Genomic DNA, 18938 nt, shown 5'->3' with positions numbered 1-18938 from the left:
ATGTGTACTACATTACGTGTACTACCTTATTTGGCTATTGAGCCCAGTTGTATTTAGGTCTAGTCATTCATTTGTTTAATGGGGAATTTTACTGCAGGGTGTACATATAGCTAGAGCAGCGGAGTAGACCTATACAGCTGCTTTTGCAACGTATTGGGGGGTGAATTGATCCTTGGCACATGGAATGTTTTATAACCCCTTTATTATTATTTTTGTTTCGCGTTTAGTACTTTAGCCTATGCATTTGAGAGTATTGTATGATTACCCTCAAACGACTTTAGCCTACCTGTTGAGAATATGAGGAGATATTGGAGGGAAAACTCCTAGCATAAAGTACTTTATACTAATAGTTCTTGCCAGGTAAAGCATTCTTGTCTTCCTTTCCCTCCCTGATTTGCCCATCCCCTCAACCGGATGTGACTCATTTACATGCGCATGTTGCTCATTTTTACCACACCCACATTCACCCTCAACCCCTCCATATTAACCCAAACAATTAGTTGATTTTCAAGGGCAGACTGTCGTCTAAAAGTGAAAATAATCAAAACTTTATTTTCAAGACTGCATTCTTGTAATATTTTATGAAATAAGTTAATAACCATATCAGTTTGAATTGTGAATCAGATTTTTTCCTCATAGGCCTAAATGATTGTACATTTATGGTGAAATACATGGGAGATGAGTAGAAGAGCCAGGAGAGAACAGGAGTAAAATATGTCATCTTTAATTAACACTGTGATCCCATTAGAAACAACAGTGCCAAAATACCATCCTCAAAATATTAATTGTATAAATAACAACAATAAACTGATCACTTGATTCATGTCAATCAATAAATAAAAATAAACATAATCAAGCCATAAACTTAATCTATGTGCATTGTGTTGGAGGCATAAACTGCTCCTATATGTAATATATATAGTGCTTTTGAAGGAAGTTAACAATAAATTGGCATTTATAGGACAAACATTCACTCAGAGCTCCGTGAACATGGTATGGGCAGACAAATATTATACATGCAGTTCAGTTCTCTGTTCTTTAGTTCCTCACACGCACACAAATCAATCTCCTGGCATTTATCAGTCCTCTCTCTGTCCTCGCCAGTGGTCTCTTACTGCATCAGCACCTATAGGGCAGAACAGCCTGTCCCACTTTGATCCGGGGGCCGAGCAGCACCCCCAGCAGCATCTTCTCACCCCAGCCCAGCAGCTTGTTGACAGTCAGGTTGAGAGGAGACAGGTGGCCCTGTTCAGCATCCACTCCTTCCTCAGCCTCCACTGCAGATGCAGACAGCGTAGCTGCTGGTGACACCTGCTGGTCAACTACGATACTGTGCTGGTTCAAAACAGAACTGCTGCTCAGGCTCCCTGTTAGTGTCTCCCTCTCTGCTCTTCCCTTGCTGTGGTCCTTCCCTGTCTTTGGAGTTAAGTTAGGCCTCCCCTTCTCCACACTCTGGCCGGGCTCTCTTTTACCCTGGCTTCTTCCCTCTTTCTCTCCCTTCGCCTGGGTTCGGGAGGAGCAGCGATTGGGCCAACCGCAGGATGTGCTCCTCTCTCTCTGTTGTACATCTGTCTGTGAGGAGGAAAGGGCCACCGTCGAAGGTCGACCGTGCCTTTTTGAACCACTGGTGCCTTCTACCCCCATCTTGTGGTTGGTGTTGGAAGCGCTGGAGCGCATTGGCTTGTGGCTAATGCTGTTGCTGCTTTCTGGCTGATTCTGGTGGGGAGTAGGGGGAATTGCACCAACGGGAGACAGGGAGAGGGTGAGGCTCTTGCGCTTCTCAGAGAGAGACACAATGCCTGTTGGGATTTGTAGTGTACTGGGCTTTGGTGTTGGTGTCGCTGGTTCGTTGGGGCTTGGAGTCATTGCTCCACACAGGCTCTGGGCCTCCCTCTGGTTCTGGTTCTGGTTCTGGTTCAGGTTGAGAGTGAGCGTTCTGAGTCTGCTGGAGAGAGACAGCGTCAGTTGTGACGATACGCTCCTCTGATCTTGCTGTGGCTTCTCTGATAGACTCTGAGTTTCTATGTTCTCTATGTTACAAGTGGAATTCTCATTGTACATATTATGCACTTTAGCAACCTCTAAAAAGTCCTTAGCAACATAGCCATTGTCCTGAATATTCATGATCTGATTGGCTGACAGGGGGACAGAGGAACCGCGGCTAATGTTTTCATTGCTTGACTGCAGGCATGTGTCCAGTGATCTGATTGGCTGGATAGTGGGGTTGCCATTAGAGGCCTTCTGAGCAAGGGTTCCCTGGAAGTGTTGTAGCTGACCCAGAAAATTGAAGTTTGGGGAGATTGAAGGCCTGCGCTCTTTCACAAACCTGAAAGTGAGGAACAGACAAGATTAGATGTGGATGCTTTATATGCGCACAAACCAATCATTAAAATGCATGAATACATACACACACACACACACACAGCACCGTCAAACACACCTGTAGGCATGGTCAAGGTCCATCCCCAGGTTGTACATAATGTAGGCCACAGCCAGGGCAGGGGAGCGAGAGATTCCTGCAGCACAATGAACTAACACAGATCCACCTGATGACATAGCCCCATCTGAGAGAGAGAGAAGAGATAGATAAGTCAATTGTTTATTTGAAATCATCCATACTGTATCGCATGACATCACATCAGCCAGACTGCAAACTGTGCAAAGGACACACAGCTTATATCAACTGTCATGAATGGGCTTCCTGCAACAGTAGGCTTGTATCAATTTCCGTGGTACTGAATGGGCTGTAACAGCATTCAATATTTCTGAAACCATAGGAGCATAACTGGCATGAAACCCTGATCAATAACTGCTCATCACTTGAACTGAGTCATCTGTGTTTCTTCCAGACAGACAGTCACCAGTGTGTAATGTATCCATGATGATGCAGACTATAGCATAATGATGACATGCAGAAGTGTTCTACTACCTAACCTGCAGGATTTGCCTTGGTCAAATCTCCAATGACATATTCCCCTTATAGTGCACTAGCTCTCTGTCTTGTCGAAAATAGTGCAGTTGCACTATATGGGGAATAGAGTGCCATCCATTTGACACATAACTAACACAATCTCATCATTATTCTCACCGATAAAACGCAGTGCCTCCGGGATATGGGGCAGCAGGTCGTCAAGGAGAGAGTCGTCAATGGGGATGCGATGGTACTGGGAACGGGAAAGGAAAGTAGGCTGCGGGCTGCAGCGGCTCACGCTTAGCACGTAGGAGATCCCGCGGGCGCCGAGGCAATCCTGCAGCCGAGCAGGAGAGCACGGAGAAACGAGAGACCGAGAACAGGCAATATTAATACATTCTGGTCTTCTGGAAGAGGTGCATTTCCGGTGCATTGTGAAAATACAATGCTTTGGCCAATGACGAGAGCTAGGCTATCAATTCTAGAGACTGACCTACTGAATGAAAACATTATTACCTGGGTAACGTCAGTCTCTGCACCTAGGTAAAGATGCGGTAGGATGAGAGACAGCGGTGGCCGCTCGCGTGTCCCGTTCTCTCTCTCCCCGTAGAACACCATCTCTGTCCTTTGTGTCTGGTACCGAAACATGAGAGAAAACTGTGTTCATTTCAATATGAAGGGATTACAATTATGTATTAGGCTACAATACATAGGAATCGAAGAAAATACTGCAACTTTGCCAATCATTTTAACAGTTGCGTAAAATATATTAGCAGTATTATTGGCATGAATGTTAATTAAGAAAACATTACTTCGGTCTATTGCTGCTGCAGAATGATGTTCTCTTTACATTACGTCATGGATTTTGCAAGTTCACATACATTAGATGATCATAAGATAATATAAGACCAGACATAAATGATGCAAGCAAAATGCAATAAATATTACATTGTACTTACAGTGACGATTTTCCAAACGAAGATACTGGAAATATCGCAGAAATCAACTTGCACACCATATAACTCGATATAATCAACCGAATGGTCTCAAAGCAAATTGATGAAGAATCCAAAAGGATATGTTATGCTTAATTAATCATCAGTAGAGTATAAACCTCTCTCCCTCTCTCTCTCTCTCTCTCTTTCTCTCTCTCTCTCTCTCGACTTCCACTCCCTTCCTCGTCCTCGTCCAGTCTGCGACTGTAACATTATTTGTTGTTGTACGTCTATACCTGCGCGAGGGGAAAAGGATGAGGTAATGCTGTTTCTACAAACTAAGAATAGTACAATTGTATGTGATGTCATTTTCAACCAATCAGCGCCCCTGCTGACGCGCGCGCGCACGCGCTCCATTTGTTCGTCATCATCAATTCGCCTGAAGACCTTTGCCTTTTATTGTGATGAATCGTACCTTTTCTGACGCTATTGTTGCAGAGGCGTTTTAAAAAAACATGCAGCTGCAATTCCCGTGGCGAAAAGCATTTATTTGTGCAAAACCATATCATCTCTTCTCTTGACACTATACGTTATCTAAAACATTCCTTTACAAAAAAATATTTTAGTTTAGAAACTGCAGTAAAAGTGCAGTAACTGCAGTCGATTGTGGTATTTTGGACACATTCACTGCACAATAACTGCAGTGTACTGCAGTTGAACTGCAGCTATACTGTACTGTAACTGCAGTTACACTGCAAAACTAGTGCAGTAAAAAAGAAATTGGGATGCAGTATTTGCAGCACCCTGCAGTTATACTGCACTCTAACTGCAATCTTTTTTTGTAAGGGTTGTCTTCATTGGTCTATATTTATATATAACATCTACAGAAAATACAGAAATGCGAATGGTGTTGTGGCCTATATACAGAGACGCATTCCTGTAAAGCTCAGAGAGGAGCTCATGTTAAATACTGTTGAAGTAATATGGCTACAGGTTCACCTGCCTCACCACCACCAAGTGCTAACAGTCAGTATCTGGATAAAACACTATATATACAAAAGTATGTGGACACCCCTTCAAATTAGTGGATTCGGCTATTTCAGCCACACCCGTTATTGACAGGTGTATAAAATCGAGCACACCACCATGCAATCTCCATAAACAAACATTGGCAGTGGAATGGCCTTACTGAAGAGCTCAGTGACTTTTAACGTGGCACCGTCATAGGATGCCACCTTCCGAACAAGTCAGTTCATCAAATTTCTACACTGCTAGAGCTGCCCCGGTCCACTGTAAGTGCTGTTATTGTGAAGTGGAAACGTCTAGTAGCAACAACGTCTCAGCCGTGAAGTGGTAGGCCACACAAGCTCAAGCTCACAGAACGGGCGGATGCCAGGAGAACGCTACCTGCCCGAATGCATAGTGTCAACTGTAAAGCTAGGTGGAGGAGGAATAATGGTCTGGGGCTGTTTTTCATGGTTTGGGCTAGGCCCCTTAGTTCCAGTGAAGGAAAATCTTAACGTTACAGCATGCAATGAAATTCTACACGATTCTGTGCTTCCAACTTTGTGGCAACAGTTTGGGGAAGGCCCTTTCCTGTTTCAGCATGACAATGCCCCCGTGCAAAAAAAGCGAGGTCCATACAGAAATTGTTTGTCGAGATCGGTGTGGAAGAACTTGACTGGCCTGCACAGAGCCCTGACCTCAACCCCATCAAACATCTTTTGGATGAATTGGAACGCCAACTGCGAACCAGGCCTAATCGCCCAACATCAGTGCCCGACCTCACTAATGCTCTTGTGGCTGAATGGAAGTAAGTCCCCACGGCAATGTTCCAACATCTAGTGGAAAGCCTTCCCAGAAGAGTGGAGGCTGTTATAGCAGCAAAGGGGGGGTGGCAACTCCATATTAATGCCCATGATTTTGGAATGAGATTATTGACAATACATGTAGTGTATGTGTGAAATGCTTGAAAATGTATGTGATATCAACAGAGAGGTATATTTTCTGGGTGACCTTAATATTGACTGGCTTTCATCAAGTTGCCCACTCAAGAAAAAGCTCCAAACTTTAACCAGTGCTTGCAACCTGGTTCAGGTTATCAGTCAACCTACCAGGGTATTTACTAACAGCACAGGAACGAAATCATCAACATGTATTGATCACCTCTTTACAAATGCTGCAGAAATCTGCTTTAGAGCTGTATTCAAATCCATTGGATGTATTGATCAAAATATAGTAGCCATATCTAGGAAAACCAAAGTTCCAAAGGCTGGGCCTAATATAGTGTATAAGAGGTCCGACAATAAGTTTCGTAGTGATTGCTATGTTGATGATGTAAATAATATTTGCTTGTCTGTGGTGTGTAATGAGGAGCAAGCGGATGCTGCACTTGACACATACAGTGCCTTCGGAAAGTATTCAGACCCCTTGACTTTTTCCACATTTTGTTAGGTTACAGCCTTATTCTAAAAATGTATTACATCTATTTTTTCCCCTCATCAATCTACACACAATACCCCATAACGACCAAGCAAAAACAGGTTTTTAGAAATGTTAAATGTTAAAATGGAAATATCACATTTATGTGAGTATTAAGACCCTTTACTCAATACTTTGTTAAAGCACCTTTGGCAGCGATTACAGCCTCAAATCTTCTTGGGTATGATGCTACAAGTTTGGCACACCTGTATTTGGGAGTTTCTCCCATTCTTCTCTGCAGATCCTCTCAAGCTCTGTCAGGTTGGATGCTGAGCGTTGCTGCACAGCTATCTCTCCACAGATGTTCGATCGATTGCAAGTCCATGCTCTGGATGGGCCACTCAAGGACATTCAGAGACTTGTCCCAAAGCCACTCCTGCGTTGTCTTGGCTGTGTGCTTAGGGTCATTGTCCTGTTAGAAGGTGAACCTTCGCCTCAGTCTGAGGTCTTGAGCGCTCTGGAGCAGGTTTTCATCAAGGATATCTCTGTACTTTGCTCTGTTCATCTTTCACTCAATCCTGACTAGTCTCAGTCCCTGCCGCTGAAAAACATCCCCACAATGCTTCACCGTAGGGATGGTGCCAAGTTTCCTCCAGAGTGACGCTTGCCATTCAGGCCAAAGAGTTCAATCTTGGTTTCATCAGACCAGAAAATCTTGTTTCTTGTGGTCTGAGAGTCTTTAGGTACCTTTGGCAAACTCCAAGCGGGTTGTCATGTGCCTTTTACTGAGGAGTGGCTTCCATCTGGTCACTCTACCATAAAGGTCTGATTGGTGGAGTGCTGCAGAGATGGTTGTCCATCTGGAAGGTTCTCCCATCTCCACAGAGGAACTAGAGCTCTGTCAGAGTGACCATCAGGTTCTTGGTCACCCCCCTGACAAAGGCCCTTCTCCCCCAATTGCTCAGTTTGGCCGGGCGGCCAGCTCTAGGAAGAGTCTTGGTGGTTCCACACTTCTTCCATTTAAGAATGATGGAGGCCACTGTGTTCTTGGGGACCTTCAATGCTGCTGAAATGTTTTGGTACCCTTCCCCAGATCTGTGCCTCGACACAATCCTATCTTGGAGCTGTACGGACAATTCCTTCAACCTCATGGCTTGGTTTTTACTCTAACATGCACTGTCAACTGTGGGACCTTGTATAGACAGGTGTGTGCGTTTCCAAATCATGTCCAATCAATTGAATTTACCACACGTGGACTCCAATCAAGTTGTAGAAACATCTCAAGGAGGATCAATGGAAACAGAATGCACCTGAGCTCAATTTCGAGTCTCATAGCAAAGGGTCTGAATACTTATGTAAATAAGGTATTTCTGTTTTTTATTTTTTAATACATTTCCCCAAAAAATTAAAATCTTTTTTCACTTTGTCATTATGGGGTATTGTGTGTAGATTGTTGAGGATTTTTATTTATTTAATCCATTTTAGAATAAGGCTATAATGTAACAAAATGTGGAGAAAGTCAAAAGGTGTGTCAGAATATTTTCCGAAGGCACTGTAAATGAAATTGCTTATTCCAGTTACTAATTAGCATGCACCCATTCAGAAAATGACTGAAAACTGCTAAATCCCCGTGGATTAATGAGGAATTGAAAAATGGTATGGTTGAGAGGGATGAGGCAAAAGGAATGGCAAATAAGTCTGGCTGCACGACCGATTGGCAAATGTACAGTCGTGGTCAAAAGTTTTGAGAATGACACAAATATTAATTTTCACAAAGCCTGCTGCCTCAGTTTTTATGATGGCAATTTGCATATACTCCAGAATATTATAAAGAGTGATCAGATGAATTGCAATTAATTGCAAAGTCCCTCTTTACCATGAAAATGAACTTAATCCCCAAAAAACATTTCCACTGCATTTCAGCCCTGCCACAAAAGGACCAGCTGACATCATGTCAGTGATTCTCTCATTAACACAGGTGAGAGTGTTGACGAGGACAAGGCTGGAGATCACTCTGTCATGCTGATTGAGTTAGAATAACAGACTGGAAGCTTTAAAAGGAGGGTGGTGCTTGAAATCATTGTTCTTCCTCTGTTAACCCTGGTTACCTGCAAGGAAACACGTGCCGTCATCATTGCTTTGCACAAAAAGGCCTTCACAGGCAAGGATATTGCTGTTAGTAAGATTGCACCTAAATCAACCATTTATCGGATCATCAAGACCTTCAAGGAGAGAGGTTCAATTGTTGTGAAGAAGGCTTCAGGGCGCCCAAGAAAGTCCAGCAACGCCAGGACCGTCTCCTAAAGATGATTCAGCTGCGGGATCGGGGCACCAACAGTGCAGAGCTTGCTCAGGAATGGCAGCAGGCAGGTGTGAGTGCATCTGCACGCACAGTGAGGCGAATACTTTTGGAGGATGGCCTGGTGTCAAGAAGGGCAGCGAGGAAGCCACTTCTCTCCAGGAAAAACATCAGGGACAGACTGATATTCTGCAAAAGGTACAGGGATTGGACTGCTGAGGACTGGGGTAAAGTCATTTTCTCTGATGAGCCCACTCCCCGGAAAAGACAAGGTGAGCGCTACCATCAGTCCTGTGTCATGCCAATAGTAAAGCATCCTGAGACCATTCATGTGTGGGGTTGCTTCTCAGCCAAGGGAGTGGGCTCACTCACAATTTTGCCTAAGAACACAGCCATGAATAAAGAATGGTACCAACACATCCTCCGAGAGCAACTTCTCCCAACCATCCAAGAACAGTTTGGTGACGAACAATGCCTTTTCCAGCATGATGGAGCACCTTGCCATAAGGCAAAAGTGATAACTAAGTGGCTCTGGGAATATAACATCGACATTTTGGGTCCATGGCCAGGAAACTCCCCAGACCTTAATCCCATTGAGAACTTGTGGTCAATCCTCAAGAGGCGGGTGGACAAACAAAAATCCACAAATTCTGACAAACTCCAAGCATTGATTATGCAAGAATGGGCTGCCATCCGTCAGGATGTGGCCCAGAAGTTAATTGACAGCATGCCAGGGCGGATGGCAGAGGTCTTGAAAAAGAAGGGTCAACACTGCAAATATTCACTCTTTGCATAAACGTAATGTAATTGTTAATACAAGCCTTTGACACTTATGGAATGCTTGTAATTATACTTCAGTATACCATAGTAACATTTGACAAAAATATCTAAAGACACTGAAGCAGCAAACTTTTGAAGACCAATACTTGTGTCATTCTCAAAACCTTTGACTACGGCTGTACTGCAAATTGAGAAATCATGTGACTAAACTGAATAAAAAGAAGAAGAAACTATACTATGATACAAAGATAAATTATATAAAGAATGATAGTAAAACGCTTTGGGAACACCTTAAATGAAATATTGGGCAAAAAGGAAAACCCAGCTCCATCATTCATTGAATCAGATGGCTCATTCATCACAAAACCCACTGATATTGCCAACTACTTTAATGATTGTTTCATCGGCAAGCTTAGCAAACTTTGGCATGGCATGCCAGTAACAAATGCCGACACTATACATCGAAGTATAACTGACCATATTATGATTTCCGAAAAGTGAGTGTGGAAGAGGCAAAAAAAGTATTGTTGTCTATCAACAATGACAGGCCACCTGGGTCTGACAACTTGGATGGAAAATTACTGAGGATATTAGTGGACGATATTGCCACTCCTATTTGACATATCTTCAATCTAATACACAAAAGTGTGTGCCTTCAGACCTGGAGGGAAGCAAATGTCATTCCACTACCCAAGGATAGTGAAGCCCCCTTTACTGGTTCAAATAGCAGACCAATCTGCCCGTTACCAACCCTTAGTAAACTTTTGGAAAAAATAGTGTTTGACCAGATACAATGCTATTTTACAGTAAACAAATTGACAACAGACTTTCAGCACGCTTATAGGGAAGGACATTCAACATGCATGGCACTTACACAAATGACTGATTGGCTGAGAGAAATTGATGATACAAATATTGTGGGATCTGTTTTGTTAGACTTCAGTGTGGCTTTTGACATTATTGGTCATAGTCTGCTGCTGGAAAAACTTGTGTTATGGCTTTACACCCCCTGCTAAATTGTGGATAAAGAGTTACATGTCTAACAGAACACAGAGGGTGTTCTTTAATGGAATCCTATTCAACATAATCCAGGTAGATTCTGAAATTCCCCAGGGCAGCTGTCTAGGCCCCTTACTTTTTTCAATCTTTACTAATGACCTGCCACTGGCTCTGAGTATCAATCAATCAAACGTTTACATCAGCAGATGTCACAAAGTACTATACAGAAACACAGCCTAAAACCCCAAACAGCAAGCAATGCAGATGTAGAAGCACGTACAGTGCATTCAGAAAGTATTCAGACCCCTTGACTTTTTCCACATTTTGTTATGTTACAGCCTTATTCTAAAATGGATTACATTATTTTATTTCCTCATCAATCTACACACAATACCCCATTATGACAAAGCAAAAACAGGTTTTAGAAATCTTTCCCTAGGAAGCTCTTTGCCACATTTTCCTCCCTGCTGAATCCTCCCCCCCCCCCCCCCCCCCCCCCCCCCCTCCTCTCTCTCTGTGGATGACTTCGTCAACCACTTTGAGAAGAAGGTTGACGACATCCGATCCTCGTTTGTTAAGTCTAATGACACTGCTGGTCCTACTCACACTGCCCTACCCTATGCTTTGACTTCTTTCTCCCCTCTCTCTCCAGATAAAATCCTGCGACTTGTGACTGCAGGCCGCCCAACAACCTGCCCGCTTGACCCCATCCCCTCCTCTCTTCTCCAGACCATCTCCGGTGACCTTCTCCCCTACCTCACCTCGCTGATCAACTCATCCTTGACCGCTGGCCATGTCCCTTCCGTCTTCAAGAGAGCGAGAGTTGCACCCCTTCTCAAAAAACCAACACTCGATCCCACTGATGTCAACAACTACAGACCAGTATCCCTTCTTTCTTTTCTTTCCAAAACTATTGAGCGTGCCGTCTTTAGCCAACTCTCTTGCTATCTCTCTCAGAATGACCTTCTTGATCCAAACCAGTCAGGTTTCAGGACTGGTCATTCAACTGAGACTGCTCTTCTCTGTGTCACGGAGGCTCTCCGCACTGCTAAAGCTAACTCTCTCTCCTCTGCTCTTGTCCTTCTAGACCTGTCTGCTGCCTTTGATACTGTGAACCATCAGATCCTCCTCTCCACCCTCTCCGAGCTGGGCATCTCCGGCGCGGCTCACTCCTGGATTGCGTCCTACCTGACCGGTCGCTCCTACCAAGTGGCGTGGCGAGAAGCTGTCTCCGCACCACGTGCTCTCACCACTGGTGTCCCCCAGGGCTCAGTTCTAGGCCCTCTCCTATTCTCCCTATACACCAAGTCACTTGGCTCTGTCATATCCTCACATGGCCTCTCCTATCATTGCTACGCTGACGATACACAACTAATCTTCTCCTTTCCCCCTTCTGATAACCAGGTGGCGAATAGCATCTCTGCATGTCTGGCAGACATATCAGTATGGATGACGGATCACCACCTCAAGCTGAACCCTGGCAAGACGGAGCTGCTCTTCCTCCCGGGGAAGGACTGCCCGTTCCATGATCTCGCCATCACGGTTGACAACTCCGTTGTGTCCTCCTCCCAGAGTGCGAAGAGCCTTGGCGTGACCCTGGACAACACCCTGTCGTTCTCCGCTAACATCAAGGTGGTGACCCGATCCTGCAGGTTCATGCTCTACAACATTCGGAGAGTACGACCCTGCCTTACACAGGAAGCGGCACAGGTCCTAATCCAGGCACTTGTCATCTCCCGTCTGGATTACTGCAACTCGCTGTTGGCTGGCCTCCCTGCCTGTGCCATTAAACCCCTACAACTCATCCAGAATGCCGCAGCCCGTCTGGTGTTCAACCTTCCCAAGTTCTCTCACGTCACCCCCCTCCTCCGCACACTCCACTGGCTTCCAGTTGAAGCTCGCATCCGTTACAAGACCATGGTGCTTGCCTATGGAGCAGTGAGGGGAACGGCACCTCCGTACCTTCGGGCTCTGATCAGTCCCTACACCCAAACGAGGGCATTGCGTTCATCCACCTCTGGCCTGCTGGCTCCCCTTCCTCTGCGGAAGCATAGTTCCCGCTCAGCCCAGTCAAAACTGTTCGCTGCTCTGGCACCCCAATGGTGGAACAAGCTCCCTCACGACGCCAGGACAGCGGAGTCACTCACCACCTTCCGGAGACATTTGAAACCCCACCTCTTTAAGGAATACCTGGGATAGGATAAAGTAATCCTTCTACCCCCCCCCCAAAAAAAAAATAAGTGTAAAGTGGTTTTCCCACTGGCTATAGGGTGAATGCACCAATTTGTAAGTCGCTCTGGATAAGAGCGTCTGCTAAATGACGTAAATGTGCCCTTGAGCAAGGCACTTAACCCTAATTGCTCCTGTAAGTCGCTCTGGATAAGAGCGTCTGCTAAATGACTAAAATGTAAATGTAAAATGTATAAAAAAATTTACAAAGGTATTCAGACTCTTTGCTATGAGACTCGAAATTGAGCTCAGGTGCATCCTGTTTCCATTGATAATCCTTGAGATGTTTCTTCAACTTGATTGGAGTCCACCTGTGGTAAATTAAATTGATTGGACATGATTTGGAAAGGCACACACCTGTTTATACAGTGGCTTGCGAAAGTATTCACCCCCCCCCCCCCCCCCTTTTGCAGCAATTACAGCTGCAAGTCTCTTGGGGCAAGTTTATAAGCTTGGCACATCTAGCTACTGGGATTTTTGGCCATTCTTCAATGCAAAACTCCTCCAGCTGCTTCAAGTTGGATGGATTCCGCTGGTGTACAGCAATCTTTAAGTCATACCACAGATTCTCAATTGGATTGAGGTCTGGGCTTTGACTAGGCCATTCCAAGACATTTAAATATTTCCCCTTAAACCACTCGAGTGTTGGTTTAGCAGTATGCTTAGGGTCATTGTCCTGCTGGAAGGTGAACCTCCGTCCCAGTCTCAAATCTCTGGAAGACTGAAACAGGTTTCCCTCAAGAATTTCCCTGTTAGCGCCATCCATCATTCCTTCAATTCTGACCAGTTTCCCAGTCCCTGCCGATGAAAAACATCCCCACATCATGATGCTGCCACCACCATGCTTCACTGTGGGGATTGTGTTCTCGGGGTGATGAGAGGTGTTGGGTTTGCGCCAGACATAGCGTTTTCCTTGATGGCCAAAAAGCTCAATTTTAGTCTCATCTGACCAGAGTATCTTCTTCCATATGTTTGGGGAGTCTCCCACAAGCAATGGCTTTTTTCTGGCCACTCTTCCGTAAAGCCCAGCTCTGTGGAATGTACGGCTTAAAGTGGTCCTATGGACAGATACTCCAATCTCCGCTGTGGAGCTTTGCAGCTCCTTCAAGGTTATCTTTGGTCTCCTTGTTGCCTCTCTGATTAATGCCCTCCTTGCCTGGTCCGTGAGTTTTGGTGGGCGGCCCTCTCTTGGCAGGTTTGTTGTGGTGCCATATTCTTTAAATTTTTTAATAATGGATTTAATGGTGATCCGTGGGATGTTCAAAGTTTCAGATATTTTTTTATAACCCAACCCTGATCTGTACTTCTCCACAACTTTGTCCCTGACCTGTTTGGAGAGCTCCTTGGTCTTCATGGTGCCACTTGCTTGGTGGTGCCCCTTGCTTAGTGGTGTTGCAGACTCTGGGGCCTTTCAGAACAGGTGACAGATCATGTGACACTTAGATTGCACACAGGTGGACTTTTAACTAATTATATGACTTCTGAAGGTAATTGGTTGCACCAGATCTTATTTAGGGGCTTCGTAGCAAAAGGGGGTGAATACATATGCACGCACCACTTTTCCGTTATTTATTTTTTAGATTTTTTTGAAACAAGTTATATTTTTCATTTCACTTCACCAATTTGGACTATTTTGTGTATGTCCATTACATGAATTCCAAATAAAAATCAATTTAAATTACAGGTTGTAATGCAACAAAATGCCAAGGGGGATGAATAATTTTGCAAGGCACTGTATAAGGTCCCACAGTTGACAGTGCATGTCAGAGCAAAAACCAAGCCATGAGGTCGAAGGAATTGTCTGTAGCACTCAGAGACAGAATTGTGTCAAGGCACAGATCTGGGGAAGGGTACCAAAACATTTCTGCAGCATTGAAGGTCCCCAAGAACACAGTGGCCTCCATCATTCTTAAATGGAAGAAGTTTGGAACCTCCAAGACTCTTCCTAGAGCTGGCCGCCCGGCCAAACTGAGTAATCGTGGCCAGACGGAAGCCACTCCTCAGTAAAAGGCACATGACAGCCGGCTTGGAGTTTGCCAAAAGGCACCTAAAGACTCTCAGACCATGAGAAACAAGATTCTCTGGTCTGATGAAACTAAGATTGAACTCTTTGGCCTGAATGCCAAGCGTCACGTCTGGAGGAAACCTGGCACCATCCCTACGTTGAAGCATGGTGGTGGCAGCGTCATGCTGTGGGGATGTTTTTCAGCGGCAGGGACTGGGAGACTAGTCAGGATTGAGGGAAAGATGAACGGAGCAAAGTACAGGGAGATCCTTGATGAAAACCTGCTCCAGAGCGCTCAGGACCTCAGACTGTGGCGACGGCACACAGCCAAGACAACGCAGGAGTGGCTTCGGGACAAGTCTCTGAATGTCCTTGAGTGGCTCAGCCAGAGCCCGGTCTTGAAACCGATCGAGCATCTCTGGAGAGACCTGAAAATAGCTGTGCAGCGACGCTCCCCATCCAACCTGACAAAGCTTGAGAGGATCTGCAGAGAAGAATGGGAGAAACTCCCCAAATACAGGTGTGCCAAGCTTGTAGCGTGATACCCAAGAAGACTCAAGGCTGTAATCTCTGCCAAAGGTGCTTCAACAAAGTGCTGAGTAAAGGGCTTGAATACTTATGTAAATGTCTTTTTTCGGTTTTCTATTTTTTATAAATTTGCAAAAAATCTGTTTTTGCTTTGTCATTATGGGGTATTGTGTGTAGATTGATTAGGGAATTATTTTTAAAATAAATCCATTTTAGAATAAGGCTGTAACGTAACAAAATGTGGAAAAAGTCAAGGGGTCTGAATACTTTCCGAATGCACTGTATGTCTATGTATGCGGATGACTCAACACTATACACGTCAGCTACTACAGTGAGTGGAATCACTGCAACACTTAACAAAGAGCTGCAGTCAGTTTCAGAATGGATGGCAAGAAATAAGTTAGTCCTCAATATTTCTAAAACTGAAAGCATTGTATTTGGGACAGATCATTCACTAAACCCTAAATCTCAACTAAATCTTATAATGAATAATGTGCAAATTGAGCAAGTTGGAGAGACTAAACTGCTTGGCCAAAACATGTTGATGCAAGAGTAGCTAAGATGGGGAGAAGTCTGTCCATAATAAAGCACTGCTCTGCCTTCTTAACAACACTGTCAATAAGGCAGGTCCTACCGGCCCTAGTTTTGTCGCACCTGGACTACTGTCCAGTTGTGTGGTCAGGTGCCACACAACTGGCTCAGAACGGGGAAGCATGGCTGGCCCTGAAATGTACACAGAGAGCTAACATTAATAATATGTATGTCAATCTCTCATGGCTCAAAGTAGAGGAGAGATTGACTTCATCACTACTTGTTTTTGTAAGAAGTATTGACATGCTTAATGCACTAAGCTGTCTGTTTAAACTACAAGCACACAGCTCGGACACCCATGCATACCCCACAAGACATGTCACCAGAGGTCTCTTCACAATCCCAAAGTCCAGAACATACTATGGGAGGCGCACAGTACTACATAGAGCCATGGCTACATGGAACTCTATTCCACATCAGGTAACTGATGCAAGCAGTAGAATCAGATAAAAAAACAAAACTGATAGAAATACACCTTATGGAACAGCGGGGACATGAAGAGACACACACACACAGGCACAGACAAACACTTACACTTACACGATAAGACATGCACTCTACACACACATAGATTTTGTATTGTAGATATGTGGTACAGTAGTTGCCTGATGGCACACACTTAAATGTATTGTGAAAAGTGTTATTAAATATAATGTCATGCAATATTTTAAATTGTATATAACTGCCTTAATGGTGCTGGACCCCAGGAAGAGTAGCTGCTGCCTTGGCAGCAGCTAATGGGGATCCTAATAAATACAAATACAAATAATGTAATCATTCAATCATAGCCTTTAAGTAGTGACCCACAGCTAAAATTCACATAACATTGCACAACTCAAGATAAATGGAAAGGACATGGATAATCTATATTTAGTTAATGTTTTATTTCTGCATCAAGGCTAATCTTTGCTTTCTACGGGGCACACGTTTGCATGTTCACTCTAGCCTAGGAGACGGCCTAGTTCGTCCCATTGGTGCATCATGAAGAGTTACTCCTCTCCCTGAAGCCCTATATTCGGGTCAAATTAAGAATAAGAAATAATTAATCTAATCTTATCTCATTCCAGTTCTGCGTTTACCCGTTAACAGTTCAGGTTTATGACTGGGGTAAGATTTGCTGACCCTAAACCTGTGATTGAGGGACATTCTAACCTGGTGTTGAATTAGGAAAATAGAAATATGACTCTAGAACATGTCTGCTGTCGTTTTGATCATTGAGTGATAAAAACGCATGCAGGCGCAGCTTTCTTCGGTGGAAGCTCGTAATAGATGTGATCAGCACAACAAAGGACATCGGGAACAGGTGAATAATGGGTTTGGGTGTGGGTCACTTAGCCTCCCCCTGTGACCTGTTCATAGAGGAGGATGTAATACCAAATCAGGAGTTCCTTTCTGATTAATCAGGTCAAATCACGTCATCTCACACCAGAAGACATAAATGTAATTTATCTGTGGATTGAGGGTCGGTTTCCAAACACATCTCCATTGATCATGCTTTTTAGTCAAGGATTAATCTGGGTCCAGGAAAAAGGCTCTATTATGTAATGATGACAGTGAGGATGGAATCTGTTATAATAATAATAATAATAACTATTTTGCACTATGGCGTATTTATTGCCTTACCTCCATAACTTACTACATTCGCACACACTGTATATATTTTCTGTTGTATTTTTGACTTTATGTTTTGTTTACCCCATATGTAACTCTGTGTTGTTGTTTTTATCGCACTGCTTTGCTTTATCTTGGCCAGGTCGCAGTTGTAAATGAGTACTTGTTCTCAACTGGCTTACCTGGTTAAATAAAGGTGAAATAAAAAAATATAAATAAAATAATAATATGCCATTTAGCAGACGCTTTTATCCAAAGCGACTTACAGTCATGTGTGCATACATTTTTACGTATGGGTGGTCCCGGGGATCGAACCCACTACCCTGGCGTTACAAGCGCCATGCTCTACCAATTGAGCTACAGAGGACCACCCATACGTAAAATCTTTGCACACTTGAGCTGCGTTTACACAGGCAGCCCAATTCTGAATTTGTCAAAAGATCTGATCTGATTGGTCAAAAGATCAGAATTGGGCTGCCTGTGTAAACGCTGCCTAAATCTGTAAAGGCCCACTCTGTGATCTGTTAAGGCCTCTGTGACATACTCCAGATCCTATCACCCCTTTCATCACTGCTTCAAAGTAATCCTCAGCCATTAGGTCAGAGCTACAGACAGTGGTGTAAAGTACTTAAGGAAAAATACTTGAAAGTACTACTTAAGTAGTGTTTTAGGGTGTCTGTACTTTACTTTACTATTTCTATTTCTGACTACTTTTACTTCACTACATTCCTAAAGAAAATTATGTACTTTTTACTCCATACATTTTCCCTGACATTCAAAAGTACTCGTTACATTTTGAATGGTTAGCAGGACAGAAAAATGTCTAATTCACACATTCATCAAGAGAACATCCCTGGTCATCCCTACTGCCTCTGATCTGGTGGACTCACTAAACACACGCTTCGTTTGTAAAGTGTTGGAGCATGCCCCTAGCTATCAGTAAATTTAAAAATCAAAGAAAATGGTGTTGCCTGGTTTGCTTTATATAAGGAATTTGAAAAGATTTATACTTTTACTTTTGATACTTAAGTATATTTAAAACCAAATACTTTTACTCAAGTAGTATTTTACTGGGTGACATTCACTTTTACTTAAGTCATTTTCTATTAAGGTATCTTTAATTTTAGGCAAGTATGACAATTGGGAACTTTTTCCACCACTGGTTACAGGTTGGTAACATGCAGTGTTTGGGAAGCTACTCTGAAAATATAGTTTACCAATTACTTCACACTGGAAGTTAAGCTACACTAATGCTACCCTCAAGAAAAATATAGTTTACTTGACTAAAGTTACTTTGAATAAGTATTTCACAACATCCAAACTACTTCATGAAAAAGCATCATATGTAAATCTGATATGTCAGACTACAAATCGCAAGAACAGATCACTTTGGGGTCATATGTTAACATAATGTGGAATTTAACATATTAAACACAAACAGTTTCAAGTGAGAGTTAGGCAAATCTGATGCCGAAAAAGGAACTTATTGCCTACCTCACCCATTTTATTTTATTTTTGCAAAAACAGTAGTGTCTAGTTCCAGTAGTTAGCTACACCGCTACATGGCAAAAAAGTTAAAACACTACCTAGATTTGAATTTAATTCAACTACCACCAAGCTACTGGAAAA

At 43.6% G+C, this 18938-nt stretch overlaps 1 protein-coding gene across 1 annotated transcript; it reads right to left on the bottom strand.

The window, feature by feature from the left end:
• Positions 1–527: 527 nt before the first annotated feature.
• On the bottom strand, positions 528–4140 carry LOC311147252 (uncharacterized protein). Its single transcript, XM_084183923.1, has 5 exons — positions 3871–4140; positions 3428–3544; positions 3089–3248; positions 2441–2564; positions 528–2326 (listed from the first exon to the last, which is right to left on the bottom strand). Exons 2-5 carry the CDS (start codon positions 3527–3529, stop codon positions 1120–1122), a joined length of 1593 nt encoding a protein of 530 aa, XP_084040049.1. The 5' UTR covers positions 3530–3544; positions 3871–4140; the 3' UTR covers positions 528–1119.
• Between the last annotated feature and the right edge of the window lie 14798 nt (positions 4141–18938).

The sequence above is a fragment of the Coregonus lavaretus genome (genome assembly GCF_964263955.1).
Source record: "Coregonus lavaretus genome assembly, chromosome: 2".
NCBI lineage: Eukaryota > Metazoa > Chordata > Actinopteri > Salmoniformes > Salmonidae > Coregonus > Coregonus lavaretus.
The sequence above is the reverse complement of the archived record's forward strand: the minus strand, read 5'-3'. Positions and strand labels throughout refer to the sequence as shown.